The sequence below is a fragment of the Pteropus vampyrus genome, unplaced genomic scaffold, assembly GCF_000151845.1.
Source record: "Pteropus vampyrus isolate Shadow unplaced genomic scaffold, Pvam_2.0 Scaffold30, whole genome shotgun sequence".
Lineage (NCBI taxonomy): Eukaryota > Metazoa > Chordata > Mammalia > Chiroptera > Pteropodidae > Pteropus > Pteropus vampyrus.
Window position 1 is genome coordinate 6,209,510 of NW_011888811.1, and position 24,074 is coordinate 6,233,583.

At 34.6% G+C, this 24,074-nt stretch overlaps 1 protein-coding gene across 3 annotated transcripts in view; it reads right to left on the minus strand.

The window, feature by feature from the left end:
• GABRA1 (gamma-aminobutyric acid type A receptor alpha1 subunit) overlaps positions 1–24,074 on the minus strand; it is a 54,307-nt gene that overhangs the window by 15,981 nt on the left and 14,252 nt on the right. For all 3 annotated transcript variants that reach the window (XM_011356704.1, XM_023528596.1, XM_011356705.1), the window contains 4 exons: positions 19,071–19,138; positions 11,963–12,183; positions 9,624–9,706; positions 3,298–3,441 (listed from right to left, as the gene is read on the minus strand). In XM_011356704.1, the coding sequence (XP_011355006.1) occupies positions 3,298–3,441; positions 9,624–9,706; positions 11,963–12,183; positions 19,071–19,138 (516 nt within the window). The remainder of the gene's footprint in view (positions 1–3,297; positions 3,442–9,623; positions 9,707–11,962; positions 12,184–19,070; positions 19,139–24,074) is intronic.

Below are 24,074 nucleotides of genomic sequence, written 5' to 3' on the forward strand. Positions count from 1 at the left end.
TGAACTTCTTGAGAACAGGGACTATGCATCCTTCTCCAGACTCTATCACAGTGTCAAACACAGTAAATGACAAATGGTTGAATAAGTAAATAAATTAATGGATAACAGAGAATTGTATTGGATTCGAAAGCTGACTGGACCCATTCTTCTGTGTGCCTCTAAAGGAGAATAATCGCACTTCCAACTGGTAGTCTCCAACTCATTTTCTTCCTTAAAATCTGATGGCAGCCTCTGTGGAAGAGCTTGTACCTCTGATATGTTTTCTCTGAATTAAAAAAAAAATCCAAATATGGATTGATCCTCATATTTTTCCCTCCTACTTCACTGAAGTAGATATTTTGACCTAAAGGAGGTCACTGGTAGTACGTTTGGATATGTGTTCACATGTGTGTTGGGTGCAGGCAAGTGGGGTAACACCCTCTAAGGGGTGGTCTGAATTGGTTTTCTCTCTACAGAGAAATTAAAATGGAAGAAGTTGCTCTTTATGTAATCATTCTCAATGTGTGTGCTCTTTGCCGCCATTGTTCCTAGTCTTCTGGCAGAAACAGAGAGGTAATAGCACTGAATGTCGTTTATCTTGATGTTTTCAGAGCTCCACAAGGAGATGTGAAATATGGAATTTAAGAACTTACAGAAGATCTTTGTTTCTTCCCACAGAAATCTTATCAAAGTGGATTTTTGATGAGCTAAAGTAGACCCAGTGGAAGTGTAGTTCAGTATCTTATTGTGGAGTCGAAAACGAACATCAAACTGAGCTTCTACATTTGAAAATTTGCTCATTATTTTCCTTCCCTTCCGCCCCCCCAATTATTCATTATGGTAATCACAAGAAAAAGCTCTAATTTTATACATATAAACTTACCGCTCTAGCACAAAATGATGACTTTTAATGGACACAATTTATGAGGTCCAGCCAGCTTAGTAGTGGTGAGTTGGGCCCCTGTCTCACCTGTTGCCCCTATTTGTGACTGTGTGTCTTTTCTAAGTAGCTAGAAAGTAGGTTGGCTAAATCCTTAGGAAGCCAGAAATGAAAGAGGTCTCCAAGTTCATCAGACTAAGCTGCTCATTTTGTAGGCATGAGAACTGGGGCCTAAAAAGGAGACAATGATATGTCAAGGTCACTAGTGCTAGAACTAGAATGAAGGCACTCTCTCCTCTGATATCCTCTGTAGCTTGTATATACTTCTACTATTGCATGCATGCTTCTGTGTTGAATTACTGTTTTCCTAACATCCTCCAGCTTCTATTCTAATGATAATAGATGGAGAATTCCTTGAGGAAAAGTTCTATGTCTATTATTCTAAATGCCCTGAGCCTAGAACAGTGATTATTTGGCTCCCAACAAGTACAGATTAACAAAATGAAAATCAAACACTGCAGCAAACCTTCCTTGATTATCCTAGGATAGAGTCATTTATTTTTTATTTATTAATTTGAAATATTTATTTAGTGCCTCCTCTGTTTCAGCTACTATAATAATAGAGATACAAAGAACAAACGTGGTCTCTGCCCTCACAAAAATGTTAATAACAGCACGCACTTACCACCCATTTTGATAATTATAGTTTATGTGTTTGTCTTCCCTTAGACATCATGAGAGCAAGATCTCTGCCTTGTGTACCACTGACTCCCTAGTCCCTGCCACAATATTCAGCTTATGATAGCATTCAATTTTTCAAAAGTAAACACTGCTCATTTTAATATCCTTTTCAATGTAAATTGTGAGAAAGAAATTTTTTTCAGTATTTTCCACATTCTGTGATATTTTCAAGGCTATGGCAATAACTACTACATACGATTTTGAGCATCTATTATATAACAGTCTGCTCAGTGTTTTGTATCATCTCATCTTTAATGCAAAATTATAGAACCCCTAGTCTTAAAAGAGTCTAGAGATTCTGGTTGGATAAATGACATTCACAAAGTCACAAGGCTTCTAAGGGACAGGATCAGGACTCAAGTCCACACCTTTTTCACTGCAAAACCTAAGGAAGACCTTTTTACTTTGCCATGAGCATTTCTAATATTTGTAAAGCCGAGGAACAATCTTCTCCATTTTTCAAAACAAGAAACATAAATATTTGAGCTTCTAGGGTAGCCATAGATACTTTAAAGCAAGCAAAGACAGATCCTGTTCAGCAGGGATTACCAGTAATCACAGTAAAATATATTGACCTATTGCTTAAACATGTTAGAATGATTAGAGTCCCAATATAACATCTGAAATCTAAGAAAAATTTCTGAGAAAAAAGTATTCCTGTCCTTATTTATTACTAAATTTTCTTTCTTTAGAAATTACAAATTCAAAGTGAAGGAACTAATTTAAAATTTAAAAACACTCATAAAATTAACTAAGCTGCTCATTTGCTAAGCTTTCAGTAATTAGACATAGTTAAAAATGTTGGGATTGATGGGAGTAAGTTTTCCTAATTGTTAGAACTCAAATTTTATTTATGATTACCTGACTTTACAATCACATTTCAGTTAGCCACAAAATGGGTATTTATGTAGCTAAAGTCCTATTTCTTGAAACAACTTCAAAAGTTTCAAACTTTGGATCCAACTACTAAATAGTATTTGATCTAGTTCTGAGTATTTTCCATTGGTAAACTAGTTACAACTCTAAGAAGGATGGCACTCCACCTACTCTTAATTCCAAAATGGAGTAAACAGTAATATTATGTTTCTGTAGGTTTTAGCTGTGGAAGATCCTTAGCTAGAGATATGAATGGATTTGTAAAAGGAATTGGCTTTTTGGTGTCCCTTGTGTAGTGATCACTGCTACAAATTCACCAAGATTCATTGAGTTATGGCAAAAAATGGGGCCTAGATGATATTAATATCTAACATTTAGTAAGAGCTTTTTATAAGCTGGGAACTGTGATAAATAATTCTTTAAAAAAAAGTAAACACTGCTTATTTTAATATCTTTTAATGTCCATCAACTTTTCATAGATTTAATTTATTCTTTTTAACAACACTATGGGGTGACCACAGACAACTAGCAAGGTGTAGGAATAAAGATTTAACTCAGATGTTCTTCCTCAAGAGTTCACACACCTAAATACTCTGCTACACTGATTAAATAGAACCAGTTATTTATTTTGGAAACAAGCAAACAGAGGAGATGGGTATTAAATGACAGGTCTAAAGTCACAGGTCTATAAAGATCACACTAATTCTCAGTTGAACTGTTCCCCAGTTTAGTGTAGTTTTTCCTTTCTTATTAAATTATATTCTTACAAAAAAAATTTTATGCTCCCTCTTCCATATCTTGAGTAACCAAATGGCACTTACCTGTACTAGACTGAACAATTCCAGAGTCTACTGTTTGTCCAAGAAGATCATACTGGTTGAGGCGTGACCCATCTTCTGCTACTACCACTGAGCGTGCTGGCTCCCTAGTCCACTCATAAACAACTTCTGCTCTTGTATAAGCATCTAAAAGGAAAGAACAGAAAATGCTTCATGTATTATGCTACTTTGCTTCTCCTAATTAGTTGGTGTGTTTTTTCAGATTCATATTTTGTCTCTTGGTTCCGAGGGGCAGGCTAGGAAAAGAGAGCCCCATATCCTGTAGTTTAGGACAACTAAAACATTCTCTTGATTCATTCAGTTATCTGTTCACTCTTACAACAGATGGTTATTAAGCATTTGCAAAAGGCAAAGTACCTTGCTGAGCAGCAGTGAACATAAACAAGGTTCTTTGATCTCATGGAACGTGTGTTGCAGGAATGGAGACACCAGATAAACTAATAAATATGTAATTTCAAGTGGTGGTAAATGCAATAGAGCCATACACAACAGGTAAGGGGGTAGAGAATGAAGGGGATGGAGCCTGTTTTAGGTAAGGGACTCAGAGCAGGTCACTGGAGATGCAGCATTTATATAAATGTGGGACAGAAATGAGACAATGAGCCATCTAAGTCTTGGGGAAGAGTTCTCTGGATAAGTGAACTAACAAGTTTCTTCTTCCAAGGCAGGTGAAAGTTTGACAAATTTGAGGAAAGACCTCAAATTTGAATAATAGAAAGACCAATGTGGCTGGAGTGAAGGGCATGAGAGATGAAATGGGGTTAGAGGCAGTGGCCTGGGTCCAGACTATGCCAGGCCAGGGGAAGGTCATGATAAATGTGAAAAGCAAGACTGGAAATTTTACTAGGCATCAATATTTAAAGGAAGTATGATTTTACTTTATTTTAAATTAATTATCCTCTTTGTGGATATTTACTATGATGATGATGATGATGAGGTAGACTGTATAGCTCTTTATGCTTCTCAGTCATTTTTATATGCCACGCTACTTGTGAACCTAGCTATCCTCCTATAGGAGAGGTTAGGTCATAATCCTAATCTTTAATCCAGGCAGGTTGGGGGAGGAGGTGTAAAGAGTGAGAGAGAAGGAAAAGGCGAAGGAATTCCATAGCTTTTCTGGTTTTGTGTCACAGGACACCCACTTCGATAGGTTGTAATGATGACACATATTCCCTTCTGTAGGTGCAGAGTGATATTAAAAATTAAAAGAGTATCACATTAGCGGGAACAAAGTGTTTCCAGGGTTTTTGAGAAGACGATATGATAGCAAACACTGTCTTACAGTGAAAGCTTTTCCCTTGGCCAATGCCTACATTAGGCCCAGTAGACACAGTACCCAGGCCTACAATACTTTTAGGTGGCCACAGAAAATCTTTAATATCTTTTAAAACCAGGGGAAAAATGAAAATACATGTAAGTATTTAAATATAAATGTTTAAAATATAAATACAATTTAAAATGAAAATTTAATATATATTTTTAGAGGAATGGCCCACAAAGGCAAAAGTGCCTAGGGTCCATTAAAGTCATAATGCATCCCCTGCTTAACCTATCCTTCACCCCAAAGTAATGAGGCTTGGGTGTTTTGTTCAAATTATATTTGCAAAAGTAAAATATTATGAAATGTAAAATAATGGCTGCCTTTTCACACCGACCTGAAGCTGCCCAGAAAATGATTTGTCGTGCCGCTCATTCTCTGAACCAAAGGTGCTTAAGTGACCACTTGTGTCTGAGGTGAGTGATGCAGAAAATGCAGTTGGTATTCCCTAGCTTTTCTGTGGGTAGCTGTCTGCTCCAGCATCATTCCTGGACCAACTTACAATCAGTAATCTTTTAAAATGATTTTTTTAAAGAAGTTTGAGAGAATATGCTTGAGATTAATTTAATGGTTATTACTTCTTCCATAAAACATGTAAAAGGAACAAATGGATAATTTTGGAATTTACTGTCATTGCCCTCTCTTTTTTAATTATGGTTGTTCTCACTGACATTTTTTACTACACTAATCTTTAATTAATTTGTTTATTTTCAGCTTTATTGAGATATAGTTGATAAAACTATAAGATAAATTGTATAACATGAGGATTTTATATATGTATATATTGTGAAAGGATTTCTCCTATCGAGTTCATACATCTTATTGACTTAAATTTTTTTGAAGCATTCAGCATTGCATATAGTAGGAAGATTACATTCTTTAGGAGGGTCTAAAACTTTATTTATTTAAAAGAAAATCTCTTTGAAGAGAACAGAGCACAGTAATTTGAAATGAACCATATTGTTTACAATTTGTAGGTACTTATATTCAGTAAAATGTTTATCAGTGATCATGATAAATTCTTGTGTGTGTGTGTGTGTTTAAACAGAGGGGTCGTACCTAAGAAGACATATCAAGTTTATTGTAACATAGAATCATTGAATGTTAATGTAAATTCCATAGAAGGAATTTATAGGTCATGTAGTTTATCACAATTTACAGATGATAAACTGAGGTACAGAAACATTAAAGGACTTGTTTAAGGGGAGAATAGCTTCTTGGCGGGAAAACCATATGTCATGCATTCTACTCCACTGCTGTTAATAGGGAATTTCTAGATAGAACTATATGTTATATGCTCCAAAGTCATGCAAGGATACTTGGTAGTCATGTAATTAGTGACGATGCTTATTCTAGACCTTGAGATATTTCATGACAAGTTAAAGCTCTTCTTGCTGCGTATAACTGTCATTAGCAAGAGCGCCTGGACTCTGTCTTTTTATACCTTGTCATGTGTTGCCAGTGGGATGCTAATATAGTTATAGATGGAAAAAAATGTGTTAGTGTCAACTTTTCATTTCATGCAATCATTTCCTGCAGTTTCTTAGAAACAACTCCATTGTATATGAAATCTGTAAACATGAAATTGTTTTGAAAATGGAGATTACTCATTGCTTATGTCACTCAATAGAAATCTCCCCAAATGTAAATTCTCATGATGGAAAGTTGGTGTTTTAAGATGTAAAAGACAGGTATACCTAAGCCCTTTCAGTAGGTGATATATCTTAGTGTTTCTTCCTTTCAGTATCTGGAAAGTAGGTCCTATGAAAACTTCCTTGATTTGAGATTATTCAGCATAAAGATAGGTTAAAAAGCGTCTTCAACTACTTAGTCAACAGTGTTAAGCTCAGATCCCAAATAAATCAGCAGATTACATTAGATACATTTTTTTATAAAGGTTTTAGATGGAGTTTTGATAAAACAATACTGGGAGCATAGACAGTATTAGAAGAGCATGCAGTAATTGACACTTCACTTTTATGGACCTTTGTTTTTCCATTTGTATGAGGCAGGTGCACTGAATAATTTCTAAAGTTATTTATTCAGAATTCATTTACATTTCTACTGTTCCCTTTCCTCCGTGTTTACAAGGTACTGTGCTTGATTAGTCAGGAAACAATAATTTATGAAATGCTTACTAGATCTAGCACTTGCGTGGATCTTATTGTCAGAATATAATCCGAATCTCTTCTTTTAGAATCAAAACCTTATTTTATGTTTTCCTCAGAAAGCAATTAAAAGATGTCGACTGCAGAATTTAACTTTAGCTATCTGCCCTTATGAAGAGGGCACTGTCCCTAGCAAGCAGAAAGTTTAATTCAGCATGATAATCAGAATCTAATGAAGAGTGGCAAGGAAAACATCTGCTTTTCCATGTTTGGTTCTTATCAACATATGGATGAAGTTACTTCAGACGCTTCATAAACATTTATTACAGAGTGTTCTACTAAATCATTGCAAAATCATCTCGCTTATTCTCTGATATGTTGGAAAGACATTTGCTACAAAAATTGGGTCATAGCATTTTTAGCCCACTGTTGCCTCAGTTTCTTTATCTCTGAAGTGTGCTTGTCAGGGCAGAGAAATTACTGTACAGTAAATGGACTATCACTGCTTCTTTCATGCCAAAGGCAGGCAATGGTAATTAGTCATGTGCCATCTGAGCCTACTTTTCAATGTCAAGTCCTGTCTGTTTAATTCTTTACAGGTCTTAAACTGTCTTTTCTGAGGCCATCTTTTCTGAGACTCAAACACTGAAGGGGCATTTGAAACTTGATTATTATAATCTTTATTCATTCAACAAACATTTATTGAGTACCTACATTGTATTAGACTCTGAACTAGGAAATACTGGACAAAATAGATCCTGCTCTCATGGAGTTTACAGGTCCCCAAACAATAAAAATGTTAACCAATAACTAAAACTAATTATTTCTGTGATAAATAGTATAAAACTATTGTGTATTGTGATCAAGAAGACTGAAGCAAATTTTGATAAGGTCATCAGGGAGGGCCCCAGGAGGTGATATTTATGCTGAGATGTGATGAGAGGAAAAGAAGAAAAAAAAAAGTCACCCAAGCTGTGAACAAAGGGAGGAGTGACCCAGGCAGGGGGGAAAAAAAAAAAGCATGTGCAAAGGCTCTGGGGTGGAAAACAGCTTACTTATTTTTCTTTAACTTCGGGTTCCTTATATGACACACTATTCGTTTCCTTCTCACTATTCCTTTCTTTCTTCCTAAAATATCTCTACTTTTCTTCAGGTTGACAATGTGCCCAGTTAAAAATATTTTTTTCCAGCCTCATTTGCATTTTGCATTGGCGATGTGACACTGCTTTGATTAATGAAGTGAGAGCTGTCAGGATTTTAGTAAAAGCTTTCATCTTTTTGATATAGACACTAATACTTTCTTCTTCGCTCACTATTCTTCTTTATCTTGAAAGCACATGCAGTGGCTGGAGTTGTAGCATCTATTTTGTGTTCAGAAAGACCATCCAAGGACATCTTAAGCTGTCATCCTTATTAAGGTGCTGAGCTACTCAGCAATCAACCAGTAATCACTTATGTGAAAATATAAATTCTTCTTTTTTGTCAACTATACTCACTGCTTAACAGCATTCCCGACATATATTAAACGTATAATTCATTGTCCAAAACAAGATATTTTTGAAGGCAATAGAGGGCACAATTAGTAGTTATACTAAGATATTAGGCATAAGTCAGTACTGTCCCAGGCAAACTATGATGCATGATCTCCCTTCCTATAAGGTTATTTTGTAGATTAAATGAGCTAGTGTATTCACAGATGCTTACTAGACTGCCTAGCATACAAGGAACACATGATACATAATATCATTGTTAAAAACAGAATTGGTAATTAGCAGAAAACATAATAGTTCATGACATAGAACATTCATTAAATTGAGAAGAGAATAGAGAGGAGGGCGTTATCACCAAAAATCTGTTTAGCTGACAGTTTTTGAAGTAGCTTTTCCTTGGGTTTCAGTATAGAATGAGATTTATAAATAAAGAAATGTGTCTATCCATGACTAGTGCTGATAGTGCTGAAGGCCCTTTGCTATTTTCTTTGCTTGCTGTCTTCCTACACTACCACTGTTTTTCTTCTATGAATCATATCTTCACCAAAATAATTGCTCAGACTGCCTATCTAAAGAGAACAGAAAGCTGGTTAGGTAGTCCAGCAGTTGATTCCGTCATGTCTGTAACTCCCCTACGCGATCCTAGGAATACATTATTCCCAGTCTCTTTATGCATGCATACTAGTCAAAAGCAGAATGGTAGAGGAAGACCAGAGAACCTGACTCTGCTGGCCAATGTTCTCTTGGCTCCTCTAATGTGTACCCACTTATTTTCAAGTAGCAGAAACCCAGGAAGTTGTTATAAAGGGATTTATCTAAGATACTTTCAAAAGCATAATATATGTATGAATTTTATGGGATATCCAAAGGGATCTGTAACATTACTAAGACTATGATTAGGGAAAATTATTTCCCCGGTTACATCTTTTAGGTGTAAGTTTCATTATTAAGAAACCCCTAATTATTGTTTTTTTTGCCAACTATCAATATTTCCATCTGATAAACAAGTCGAATTTTCTTAAGGTCAAACAAACATCAGTAATGATATAAAATTAACACAATCATCTTCATTTATTGGGAAGAAGATGTCATCCATTAGGCATAAGCATCCATCCTCCACTTGTTTTTCTATGAATAAAACTTCAACAAAAATAGAATTTTTCCTCTAAATAGTTAAATTCATTATTTCTAGTTCAGGAGAGAGGGAATAACCCCTTCCTGAAATAACATTAAAGAGTAAAGTCAAAGATTATTACTTATAGAAAGCACTAGCAGCAATTCACTGTTTAAACTTTCTTGATCCTCTTTATCTAACAGAAATACCTAATTGGAGATATCTTGCTTAAAGACTTAGGCCTCTCATAAAAATTTTTTAAAATTAAATTTACTCACAGCTTCCAAATTTGAGTGGGCAGGCATGGGCATCCATAGGGAAGTCTTCCAAATGCATTGGACATTCAGCTCTCACTGTCAGCCTTATCATTTAGGGAAAAATACGGGTTACAAATAAGAACTCAATAGATTAGATACTTTCTGATAAATACAATGGGATATTATTAACTATAGCAAACATGTTAACAAACGGAGAGACAGGAACAAACTCTAGCACTGTATTGAGCTGTTGATAATCTAAAAAAAATTATGTACAACAATGACTGGATTCTGTCCACGTTTTTTGTTTAAGAAAATAGGTGACACCTGATTCTGTATGATGGGCAAGCATTGCCAGTGTTTTCAAAACATGTATTATCAACTAATCCAGGTAGCTATATACGACAAATCCTTTGAGGATGAAGCTGGATGTAAGCAAATAAGTACTTGCAAAAACACGAATTCATCCTCAGTTGAGAGGAAGACATGGATAGTAGGGAAGAGAAGAGAATTTCTCTTTTCCTAAGTGTGGCTCTCCCTATCTCCTTCCCTAAAATTGCACCAAATGCATAAAACATTGAAGGAATAGGTGAAGGAGGAACTGTCCTCAGGCTTTGTGTAACTGAGATTAAAGTCTCCTTGAGAGTGTAGATGTAATCTCACTATTTCCCAGCCATTTAGTTTTATTTACAAGTCCACTGCCTAATTGAAGCCAGGACTCTGCTATGCTTCTATTTAGTCCTTATCTTCTGGGAATGTGAATTCTATTTATGTTTTAAAAAGTGAATTTAAGAAAGGAATTCATCGAAATATATTTAATCTCCTTTGTTGGAAATAGGAGGGAACTTATACCCCAATTCTTAGAAAAATATATTTACCCATGTTATTGAGTACGTAAAGAGATGCCATAGAATAGCTTTATAGCCAGTAAAATTATTAAGTGATTACAATACTGGTTAGAGCAAATATTAAATGTGCAAATTAATTATTAAACTCATTCTTAAGTCAAACTATTAAGGAAAGTGTTAATGCATTTGCAAAAGTGAGAAATTTAGGAGATGGAAGATATAGGCTAGTTTTGGATAATGAACACCGCATACTTAGAAACCGTTAATCAGTAAACTCTTTAGTATATATGAACCCCTCCCCAGAAAATGGGCAACTAGGAGGAATGAATACTGGATTTAAGCTCAAAAACAAGTGTAGGGTATTTTAAAAGGGGAGAATCTTTCAGATTTCGATAGATCCTACCTAGATGATGTGGAAAGATCTCAACACATCTGTCTACTTATCCTTTATTTTCCTGTCTTTTTTTGGATTTTTTTATTCTTTAAGTCATATTACACTTTTACTAGTTGAGTCTAAAACCTAAAGTGTTTTCTTGAAGCATTTTTATTTGAATATTTGTGTATAAAAAGCTAGAAATTTGGCAGCTTTCTCCAAAGGCAAAATATCACTCTATTCCCATGCTAAACAGAATTTACCAAGGCTAAGATTCTGCCTTCATTACCTTTTCATACCAAAGGAATAATTGAAAAGTCTGAATTATCAGGTGCTGGCCAGATCTATAAAAATAACATTTTAACAAGTCACCTGGGTATGAAATAACTGCTTCTCTTAAAGATGAGTCCAGGGAAATTCTTAATTTCTCATGAATTATAAATAATAAATATTTTAAACATCTTTTTTTTCCTTTAAAATATTCAGAATTTTATTTGAGTCATATTTCCTTCTTTCAGCCATAAACAAATGATTGGTGTCCAGGTGCTAGGCTTTCCAGTAATTTCAAAATGGGGAATATGTTTATGAAGCATAAATATATAATAGTCTTCAATTTAAGCAAAATTAAAAATGTCTACATTCTTAATGTAACAATACTGTGAATTCATATACCTCTTCAAAACTGTACTGTCCATAAATCTATATTTTTAAGAATTTTGAACTTTCCTTACTTTGTTTTTTTTTCCCCAATTCTTTTAATTAGAAATATTTTCAGATATAGACCTTGAAATAGTTTCTAGAAATTTAATTTAGACCTTACTGGAATGCAGGAATATACAAGGTTAGTTGTAGAAAAAGCAAGCTCCTCATATTGCATTAGAGCATGTAGGAAAGATATATTGAATTACTTAATATACATTGTAAACATTTTTTTCCATTTTTATCTTATCATTTAATACTAATACTTGCAAAATATTTCAGCCAGTTTATTTTTCATAGTAGAGCAATTATTAAAGTCGAGAAACAGGGGAAGCAGGAAACCAAATGCCCTACCATGGCCCATCAGCTTGATGGTTACCTAAATGTGGAAAGGAAAAAAGGGCAGAGAGATTCACAAATGGAAACACAGTTATCTTTACCTCATGGTGTACAACAAGGTGCCATCCTCCGTGATCCTCAGGAGTTTGTTGGGCATGGTCATGTTGTGTGCCACTGACTTCTTTCCATTGTGAAAAAAGGTATCCGGAGTCCAGATCTTACTTGCCATTAGGTTATTTAACCGGAGAACTGTCATGGGTCCTTTAAATTTTAACCTTTCATCTTTCCAGCTTTGACGGAAAAATACATCTATTGTATATTCCTAGGTAATTTTGGAAAATGGCAAAGAGTTCACTGTGCTGTATTTTGCAATGCAAATAGATTACACAGACAATGTATAATTTTTGCAACTTTAGAAGCAAAAGCAAAATATGAGCTAGGTGATGTTGCTAGAAGTAACCGTGTAGTGGCCTGTACATGCAGGTGTCAGGTGAATTATTGGCTGGCATCATCGTTTTAAAATATATCTTAAATGCATGAAATATTCTTTGGTCAAAAATACTCTTCTGATTTTCTCCTCAGGTGTGTGAAAGTTAAATGGCATCCTACCCCTACCCTGTCTCCACCACACTAGCACTTGAAGGGATGAAATATATTACAAATAAAAACAAAACTCATGTTAGAGATTATTACATATGAGACAGAATTTTAAATTAGACAATTCCAGTTATAAAGATAAAGCGTAGTGTTTTGAGGGGCCCTCCCTTGGTCTCTGAAAACCTCACACCCAATCCCAAGTCATCCATGGTTCAGATGTGGGTGTGACAATCCCACCTTCTTTTTAGTTAAGTAAACATTTTCTTCATCAGAGATAATGTATTTAGACTTTCAATTCTACACAATGAAGATGATTATGAAAATAAGGAATCTGTTTCACTGGTAATTTGGATCTTTTCAAAAAAAATGTAGAATGCAGGTGTGTGAGTATGTGTTGGTGAGTGTGTGTGTGTGCATGTGTGTGTGTAAGACACATGAGAAACGTGTGAAGTGCATCTTCATTCGTAACCAAGGACTCTGTTTATTTGAATAAACACAGCATTCCTTATGGCAATACCCAGAGACAAACATCTGCTAATCTGAAAACAAGCAGTGTGATTTACCAGCTCCTAAAATTGAAAAGGGTAATATCTGTCTTCCTTGCAGGATTTGCTACAATGACACTTAATTTGGAACTCAGTGGTTTAAAATAAAGATTACCACACTCTCCATTAATCTTAGCATACTCCAAACTGGAAGGAAGACAGACTTGAAAACATCATGCTACATTTTCTTAATCTCCTAAACCCTGATGCATCAAAAGCTGTTGTTTTGTTAAATCTGACACATATCAACTGTAGGCCATGCAATATAAATAATGCCTGTGTGTAGGTGTTTTGTGCATTAATTTAACTACCTATCTCTTTCACAGGGTTTAAGCAAGATTGGGTAAAGATTGAATGAAGGTTTATCCTTTTGGCACAAGTTTGGCATTGCTGAGCTCTTACTGATCAAGTAACTAACAGTTATTTTTGGATAGTTTGTAATGCACCAGGCGCAGTGCTAAATTCTGATGAAGTGTAACATGTTGCTAGTCTGTCTTTATAGGCAAGAGATGTTACCTTGTTCGTTGGCTGGATTTTTCTGTCTGGAAGTGTTGGATGAAAGGCACTGGGATACATGACATAAGAATTTGCTCACCAAGAAACATTTGTTAAGTATCTGTTAAATTCTGCAGAGGGAGAAACTGTTTAATTTGGATGTTGGAAGGAAATTCATGGAGAAGTAGAATGGGAATGGAATGGTATTTTCCACAAGGAGAGAAATGGGGACAGAGCCTGTGGATTCCATCAGGAAGTGATACAGAGTAGCAGTGCTCGCCGGGGAAGCCGAGTGAATGGATTTACTTTGGGCTGTGTATGTTCTCTTCTCTACACAACAGACATGCTTATGAGATAGGAATATGATGATGATTTTTCTTTTACTCAGGAATCAGCTATATAAGTTCTATTCTCTGACCAGCTGAACTGCTTTAGCTTGGTCAACAGTAAAAGGAATGGCTGCTTGTAAATAAAGGTTCCAAGAGTATGTAAACTGACCATGTTCTCATAGATCTAAAAATTTTGTTCATCTGTTTGCTTGCTCCAAGGAATTGAAAATATAATAAATGTTAAATAAAAAGTAAACTTAAACATATTTATTATCAAATTTTTAACAAGATATATTCCAAAGTCAGTGATTTCAAAAATACTATGTCAAAACTTGACAGAGTTCTGATGTTTGCAAGTATGTCATGTTTGGAGCAAGCTTTACTGACCTGTGCTAATAGCAAAGTAATCCCCAAATTCATTTTAGATATTCTCCCTCCAAATATCGTATTGGTTACACATGTGTATGCATATGTATGCATACACACACACACACAGCAAAACTAACTGGATAAGTTTTCATTTCCATTTTCCCCTCTGTTAGAAGTGGAAATGAAAACTAAAAAGGTATTGATAATGATCGGCTCCTGCCTACTCAAGAGTATAAATATTCAGTCTCCCATGTTCCGAAAACTGCTCTTGCAGTATTGTCATAGTGTTAACAGGTGGCTCTCCTCACCCATCACCGTCACAATTCATTAGACCAAGATGGTCCAGAGCCCCTTTTTCCAGAAATTGGAACAAAAGAGAGAGCAGAGCCATAGCATAATTATTACAGGTGTAAATTCTAAACCTAGAAATGCTAACTAGAACTGAATTGTGTGTCTGGCAGCTGACTGGCCTTTGGTCATTTTCTTATCTTCTCTAAACCTGTTTCCTTATCTACAAAGTGGGGATGATGATAGAACTTCACTTGCCTGCTTTGAGAAGTGAGTTAATAAAAATAAGTATACGACTTGCAAGAATGTCTGGAACTTAGGAAACTCTCAGTAAATGTTAGAAGTGATTATATGTCTTTTTAAATCGACACATTTATAATGGATTTCTATGTAACTAGGAATGAAAAGAAGAGTAGTAGGACAGAAAACCCGAGGAAAGTGAGAAGTTTATCATAACCAAGCAAAGTAAAAGCAGAAGGCAAAAAAGACTATGCAGAAGGTTGTCTGAACAAATAGGAAGTTGCAGTGAATTTATTCAAGTTAAGAGTTTCAGCCCCCACCATTCAGGTGTAAAGTCTCTCCACATTACCCGGTTCAACAGTGTAGGTCCCTGGAGAATGTGAGGCTCATTCTGAAGGCATGTGTTATGTTCCTAAATAAATATTGTGTTGAAGTTTTCCCACTTACACCATTGATTGCCATCTGTGTGTCTTTGACTTACTACATTTAAGTACTATGGAAAACAGGGCTCTATGATTGTGCTGCCTGGATATTTCTGTCAGTACATAGTGTCCTGGGAATGTTATGTTTGATTGCCAATTAATGGTTTTTAAAATAAAGTTAAGGAGTTGTCCTAATTTTATTTTCTATTCCAGACGAAGTCAGATGCTTAGGGAGCTGAGGAGTCTCTAGGGACAGACAACCTGAGTTCAAGTTGCTACCTAGCTGGGTTACTTTCCTCCTTGAAAAATGTGGGTAATAAGAATATTTAGCTAAAATATTTGGCATGAGGATTAGATGAAATATGATCTACTTAAAACCCTTAGTATAGTACCTAACATTTTATAAGCATTCAATAATGTCAAATATTGTTATGGTTATTATTATTAATTAGATATTTTATTAGTTCTCACTTTAAAAACTACAAAGATTTTCCTGTGTTGAAAATAGCTTTGTCATTCTGCCTTCTAATTTTGATAGCCTCTAAATCATACTGCTCTTTCTTATGCATAATTCTACCATAATGTGATTTAAATAATCTTCTCAAAGTGGTTAGGTGCAGTTTCTACTAGCTACTTAGCAAATAACTTGTAGACCTCTGGCTAATTTAATCTTTTGATAGAACAATTCAGATATTGTCTGGTTCAGGAGTTTTAGGCAATAGGGACAATTAGGCACTCTGCCTCTTCTTCCTATCTGATATTTGACTGAAGGCCATGTGTGAAAAGTAATTGATGATAATCATAGGGTTAATTGCATATCAAAAATCCTAGTGTGCACCTTTAAGACAAAAAAAGGACATCATTGGTTCCATAAGTCACAATTAATCTGAAGCAGTAACTCAAAGGCATGACAAATATTTTTCAAGAGGAAGTTTTTGCTTGCCTATAGCTTCATTTGGGCATTATTCCTTTATAGTTCCTATTGAGCATCTACTCTTTGTGAGGCATCACGGTAGGTCCCAGAGACAGAGAGAGAATAACCATTTAGTATTATTATTGTTGGTAGTAGTAGTAGTAGCAGTAGTAACATAATTATCAGTGTGTGATGTGTGTAATGCTTCATCCCCTCTCTTGATGTGTCCATTGATTAGAAGAGAGCTTCACCAGTGTAAAACTTCCGAATGTTCTTCATCTCCTTATGCTCTTCTTTTTTGGGAAGGGAGGAGGATAGAGTCTAATTTGATGGTTGAATTTGGGAGGAAAATCAGTCTTCTCTAAGTTTCTTTTCTCTTTTCCATTTTGGATGCTGATTGTCCATAAGACTCATAAATTTTACCGTGTTTCTCCATGCTATAAGTTTTACATGGACAGTCTGCACCCTCGCAGAGGGTGGCCAACACTGTCCATTGACTTGGCAGGTTAATCTAGCTGTTCTTGATGTTTACACTCTGAAAACCTACCTGTCTGCAGATATAAGCCACCTCCTACAATATCATCATATTATTAGTAATAAGATGATATTGTCATATTCCATATTTTTCTTTATTGTCTTATTTCTCAAAAGGTTCAGAACTCAGGAAAAAGGGGTGTTATTTACTGAGTCCCATAAGACCTTAATTTTTAAAGATAATATAATATAGGCTTTAAACTTATTATCAATTAAGCAGTAATTCAACACCTACTATAAACCAGCACTGCACTGATACCATGAGGGATGTGGAACAAGTGTATCTTTAATATTTTTTTGGCATTACTGTAGGAAAATAAGACATTTATATAAGAGAAGTAACTTTACAAAGCCATGCTATATGTGAGGCCAAAAGCTAAATTGTATTTTACAGTCAATAAATATGATTAGAATGCTGAAAGGGTAAGTTAATTTGTTATAGGATTAATTTTTTAAAAATGTTTTCATCAAGCTTTTAGGTCTTGATTTGGGCCTTTGTGTAAATACAGGATTTAGATGGGTAGAGAATAGATGAAATTTCCATGAAAAGTACATAGCATGATGAAGGATTCAGAGGCAAAATAATATTATTTATCGAGCACTATCAATAGATACTTTATTTACATATTCACCTATAATTACAATAATATACTCATTACAAACTTAAGTGATTTACCCAAGGTCATACTGCTGGTAATGGGAAGATTTGCATTTAGCCAGCCCGAATCCTAATGCTTCACAGAAATTAGTACTTAACACAAATGACTGAAGAGTCAATGTTGGAAACATGTGAGAACGAGTGGTAAAATCATTTATGCATTGTATGGAATACAGGCAGAGGAGTTTAAATTTGAACTTAAACTTGCTGGGATCTATGAAATGTTCTTGATTAGAAAAGTAGCATGAGAGAATAGTGTTGTGGGAAGACTGAGTTCCAGTCGATCAGTATAACAGCAAATATTGTATCACACAGGATTTTAGCAGTGGTCTACAGACTGACCACAGTGGCAAAATGAGTTGCTAGAGGAATAAATCCACAATTACAGTTAACTTTTATGTTTCTATTTCTTTCAGAGTAATAATGGCTGACATTTGTTGAGTGCTTATTATGTATTTTAAGTGGTTTTCTTGTATTATTTCACTTAATACTTGTGATAACCTCATGAGATATTATTATTATGTCCATCTTATATGTGAAGAAACTGAGGCAGAAAGATATTAAGTAAATTCCCCAAGGATATATCCTAATAAGTGGAGGAGCCTGGATTATAAACCCAGACATTCTGGTTCAAAAATCTGTAATGTTACCCACCACTCTGCTGTCTCTCATATGCTTTGCTGATCCTAATTTACATAGTTGGTACATTTTATAACCTGTCTTAAGATCTAAAACATCTATCCCAAGCCAGCATTTCCCAATGTTTGACTTAAAGAGTACTAGTCATACATGTCAACAGGTATTGCATGATGAAAAATGGTTTTAGACAAATATGACTGGAAAACTGTAAATTAGATGTAGTTAAACAGGTTTCTTTACCTGAGGACTGGTCAGAGCATTTACCCTGCCCAGGTGGGTGCACTGTGAATTTCCACACTTTGGGAAATGCTGATCTAAGTTGATATTTTCCATAACTTTTATTCCAAATCATCTGAACTACTATGAAATCAGGACTTTTATGTTAAGATGGTGTCAACAAAATGGCATTTCAAATATATTAAATTAATATATCTTTGAAATATGCATAATGATGTGTCTTCATGGCCTCTGTGTTTTTTTGCTTATCTAGGAGCTTGGCCGTTAAGACTTTGGAAATATTACATAATATCTGCAGAGCCCTATTGATGTACCAGCTCCCATCAGATAGAAGAGAAATCCATGTTAATTTATGTGGGTTTGGAAAAGAAAGAACAGGTATGTATTCTCTTTATTTGCACTCTTGGTAATAATTTGATGAATGCCTTTTGCAGTAAAGTTGAACATTTCCCATTGGTGTATTTTATTTTAACTATTTCTCTGTGTAATTCTGGTCAAGCATTCAGATTTTATACTCATTTTCCCTTTTTAGCCAAAAGCAATTTAGAATCATGATGTTTATGGCTCTTCTATATGTAACACGGCTGGCTACCCAGAAACCTCACATTCTAGAGTCAACATATCCTCCTAACTAAAATGAAAGCTAACTCACACTGTTTGGCTTACAGAATATACATTGAAATGACCATGACAGTCATTTTAAGGATGGAAAAAAAAGGAAGACTGCAGTGGTCAATGGCCATAAATAAGCTTGGTATGGGAAGAAATGGTATTTTTTTTTTACATAAATATCATGTAAATATATATTACATTTTATGCACACAGAGAGGCACAAAGATATAGGCAAGCTATTTCAAATTGCTCCCTAAATAGTATATATTTTTTCTTTCAAAAGTAAATTTAGAATATACCCCAAGAAAACCAAAAATGCAGTGTCACTTACCATATCATGATCTGAAACGGGTCCGAAACTGGTGACGAAGATGTCAGTCTTCACTTCAGTTACACGCTCTGATGAAGCAGGAAATTGGGACAGTGAATGTCTATCAACAGCCCTTATTAGATCTCACCACCACATACTTACACCCAAATGGGAAATTTATTGGCTTTGATTAGCTATTTCTAAAATTGGTCCGCTGTGTAGTCCTGATAATTTACTGCTTACACATGAAATTTCACAGTTAATATTTTTCAATGGAGAACGGAGCCTGAATATGCCACTTTGGGAGGCAGAGACTTTATGGAGAAATCAGCTACTGCTTAGTGGATTCTTCTAGAATGGACATACTTTTCCTAAATGATACCAAGCCATTTCACATTGTTATAAAAATATGTTAGCATGTGGGTATGGTTTAAGCTTCAATATTCTCACATAGCTCGCCAGAATCCTCCAGGTATTTAGGCTACTCTTGGGAAGAATATACTATAGCAAGCTTTATTAACTCTTTAAGGACTCAACAGTATACTTATTAATGCTTGTTTTCTGGCACTAAATCATAACTGAATTATCCAAATTACTCCCTGGAAAAATCTGACAACCCATATATATGTGTCTTCAATTTTGAGGATAAGAAGAACATATTATGGCACAGAAAAGTTCATTTAATAGATTCCATTTCAACTTCAATGTGATTTATTTTATTGGTCTCTGAGGTATATATATCAACCAATAAAACATATTTATTGTAGTTTGGTGACAACACAGACATTTTCAAGGAAATACATTCACTCAGAAAAAAGAAAACAGAAAGTTGTTTCTTGTATAAAAGGAAACAATTCATTGAGATGTGAGAATGGAAAATATACAACTATGTAATTTTCAACTTTAGCTCTGAGAAATAACAGTTCGGTATATTAAATGATTTCATTTTCTTTATCGAGACATTTAATCTCTGGCATAGGACAGTAAAAAGGTGATCCAATATATGCAATAACAGATTCTTTTGAAAATCATTTTTATTCCTCAGCAGTTAACTTGTAAACAATTAATACTCTCAGAATAAATTTCTCCAAAGGAGGTCATATTATACAGTACATATAATGTGTACCTCAAAATATAAAATAATTTGGAGATGGAAATAGTCCAATCTATTATTTTTTGGCTTCTTTTCATTTGTATATTTGTTTTTTGCAAACAATTTCATTGGCTCCAAAATGCTTAAGTGAGCCTTTTAACAGAAAAATTACCTGAGGTTATAACCACATTTTAAAAATTTATTTCTTTAACCTTTTATCTATCTTTGCCCCTAAGCGTATTTGCATTACCTGTTCATCAGCTTCCAGTGCTTCATCTTATTTTCTACTAGCATCCTCCCTCTGAGATTTTCCAAAACCCACCATTGTAATATTCCAAGGCATGCACCTGACCAAGAGCCCTTACCTCATGAGTATCTCAAATAACTTTCTAACCTTGCATTGTAATCGTACAGATATTTTTTAAAAGATTCTAATCTTTGCTCTCTGTTTATCGTCTTTCTCCTCTAAACATATTCACAAACCCTAAGCTTAAGGAAGCAAAATGCCCAAGTTCCTAAACTGACGGTTGCCTGTAGAAAATTCTAATGACCACTCAACTGCTAAGTGGAGGAGGTGAATTATGGTATCAGAAGATGAAGAAGCACAGGGCAGTGAAATCTGGGATGCCACCTAGAACTAGGGGTGTGACAATTGAAGAAGATAACAACTATTTTCTATACTTTTCTTTCTAATCTGGTCCCTTGCCACATACCTAGTTTTCTTTGATTTGTTATCAGCTATTAGTGAGTGTCCAGTAGAACAAAAGGTTTCCACTGCTGAAAAACTCTGCTTATTATGTATGCTTCTGGAAGATTCCTCATGAACATTAGCGTGCAGATGTCTCTAAGAAATCATGTCTTGAATAAATGTGGTCAACCTTCTTTACCTCAGCATAACTTATTTGATAATGCTATTGTAAAAAATCGCAAAAACTTTAGGGTAAGGATGAGGCCAGTATAATACATTATGTTGTTAAAAAATAAAAAAAATAAAATGTATCATTGTAGTATAAATTTGGAAATTTCACAAAATATGAAAAAAATTAAACATTCCATGAATATCACCAGCCACATAAATCCACTGTTAATATCTTGATATATTCCCTTATATATTCCTTCTATTCAAATATATACGTAATGATTATCCTGAAACCACTTTCTCAGTAAAGTACAATGTCAGTGACAAGGAATTGAGCCCTATGACCAAAAATATGTCTTTCACTACAGCTCATCAGGAATTGCCTGAGTGGCTCACAAAGTTATTATTCTTTAAGACAGAGGTTTATAATTTGGAGTTCAAAGGTTCAAAATAGTCAGAGAACTGTTGTGAATAAGCTTCAACCAAATTGTAAATAGTGGTTAACTTGCTTTTTGGCAAAGAAATGGTACTTTGAAATCAAGACCTCTTCAGGCTTAAGTGAAACATGTGCTCACACACACGTTTTTTGGCTGAGGTCTAGGAGAATATTGAAGAACATTCTTTTCCCCAATTCTAAGAAAATTTAGTCATGTCTGACCTCTCCCCTTCGACTTGAAATCCCCATGAGGTGGGAGGAGGGAATATATATATGTAAATTATGTATTATTTAAGGAATATTGGAACATTAGAAACTAAATTATGGGCTCTAACACCAGACTTTACTGACCTGGCACTAGACTCTAAAGTATTACTAGGAATACCTAGAAAGTACTCATTGCCTTTCTATGGATCACATGAGGAAAAGTCAGGATATTTTTATGCTTCAAAATATTCTATTTAAGAACATACAGGATGAGTCAGGAACTTTTAATGAAGTTTAGCTAGAATGATTATACACCTAGCCAAAGTTAAACATGAGTGAACCCCTTATATAAGTAGCAAATTGTCTGAAAATGAAAATCACTTAAAATAACTTGATGGGAGAAATGTTAAGAACAGATTAATCAGCAAATTTTTTTCAATCAAATATTTTATTTATAATAATACTTCCCTATCCAATGTAAAAAAAAATCAACAGATTGTTTAAAATTAGTTATGTAGTGGTTGCTAGTAGGGCGGGGGAGGAGGGGAGAAGTAGACGGGGTAAAGGGTGTCAAATATCGGGTTTAGGGGGAGGGTGAAGTGGGTAAAGGGGATCAAATATATGTTAGCTGAAGGAAACTGGACTTTGGGTGGTAAACACAATAGAATATATATGTCAAATGATAACGTATACCTGAAATTATATAATTGTACTAACCAATGTTACCCCAATAAACTTAATTTAAAAAAATAAAATAGGATTATGATGATGAAGATTGTTCTTATTACAGTGATTGGAGAATAGCTTAAAATAGTACATCGATGTAAATAAAATGTTTGATAAATAAATCAATTAAAATTAAGTTTTAAGCAAGCACACCCTTCAAAGATATGTTTAATATATATAAACATATATACCCACAAATGCACCTATATGTATATGCATATATACACACTATATTATATATTCTAGAACTGCTAGACAGCTGTAGATCTGTTCTTACTAGGGATTTCTTACAATGTTGATAACTTGCTGAGTATTAAAATAACAGATACTTTGAAGTGATAATTCAAAAAGATTAGTGCTTGAAGTAGAAACGAGAAAAGCAATGTATGATAGTAAGTAGTAAGCACACTGGATTGAGGGTCAAAACACTCAAATTTTGACTGTGATTTTCTTGGAGACTGTGATTTTAGGTACTATCCTTTTGTCTCTGAGTGTTTTCTCACCTTTTTAATAAAGAAATAATACCTGTACAGTTGACTACATTGCATTGGAGCGAGGGTTAAATAAGATCGTGATGTCAAAAACACTTTGAGATGTATTTGTTGGATACATTAATTTAGTCAACAAATGTTTATTGAGCATTTTCTAAGTGCCAGACAGGCACTGTTCTAGGTAGTGATACATTGGTGAACAGAAGTGCAAATGTTCCTCTTCAGCATATCATAGTCTTCAGGAAAATAAATTTTAGATAGATTAGAAACATAGATCACATAGATGGGGGGAGGGAGTGAGAGAGGAATTGGATATATAGTTATGTACAAACATTCAAATTATACTAATGAATTCATATCATTATGAATGCTCTGGAAGAATATCTTTTGAAGAGATGACTTTGAATTGAGACCTGGAAGATGAGAAAACTTCAAGGATGAGGAAATCCAGGGAAAAATATTTCAAGGAGAGGAAAGAACAAGATCCAAGGTAAATGTGTTATGTTTGAGAAACAAAATTATAATATGTCTGAAGCTTGGTGTTACCGATGATCATGGTACAAGATGACACTCTAGAGGCAAGTTTGGGCTACACGTAAAGAGCTTTGTGCATTTCACTTAAGCAGTTGACCTTTATTCTAATGCAAAAAGAATCCTTTGGATAATGAAGTGAAATTATGTCACTTGCAGTTTAAGATAGTTGATGATGTGTGGATAATGGATTGTAAGAGTAAAAGAGCGAAGAGGGAATGAACAGTGAAGAACTATAAGCAGTGTTTTATTATAAATGTCTTACAACAATTTATTTAATATGGCATTGGCCGTATTTTCACAGGAAATGCTATATACTGAGGAACTTGGTAATATTCACTGTGCCCAGTTCCATGGACTTGTAACTTATGAAGGTGGTTACTTACTTACTCCCTACTTGAAGCTATTTTGTGTCTGTTAATTCACAGAGGTGATCACTATAAGGAGACTAAATGGAGTAATATTAGTCATCATAATAAAGTGTTTCTTTAAATTTTACTTTGAAACGATTCTGTTTGGAAATTGAAAATATCTTGGACTCCCTACATCAATATCAATATCGATATCAACATCAATATCAATATACTCCTGGATTGGACATTGTTTCCACTCCCTCCCTGTCTGCCTGGAACATTATTTGTGCTCTATTCTTTATTTCCGTTCCTAAATTCTTTAAAATAAT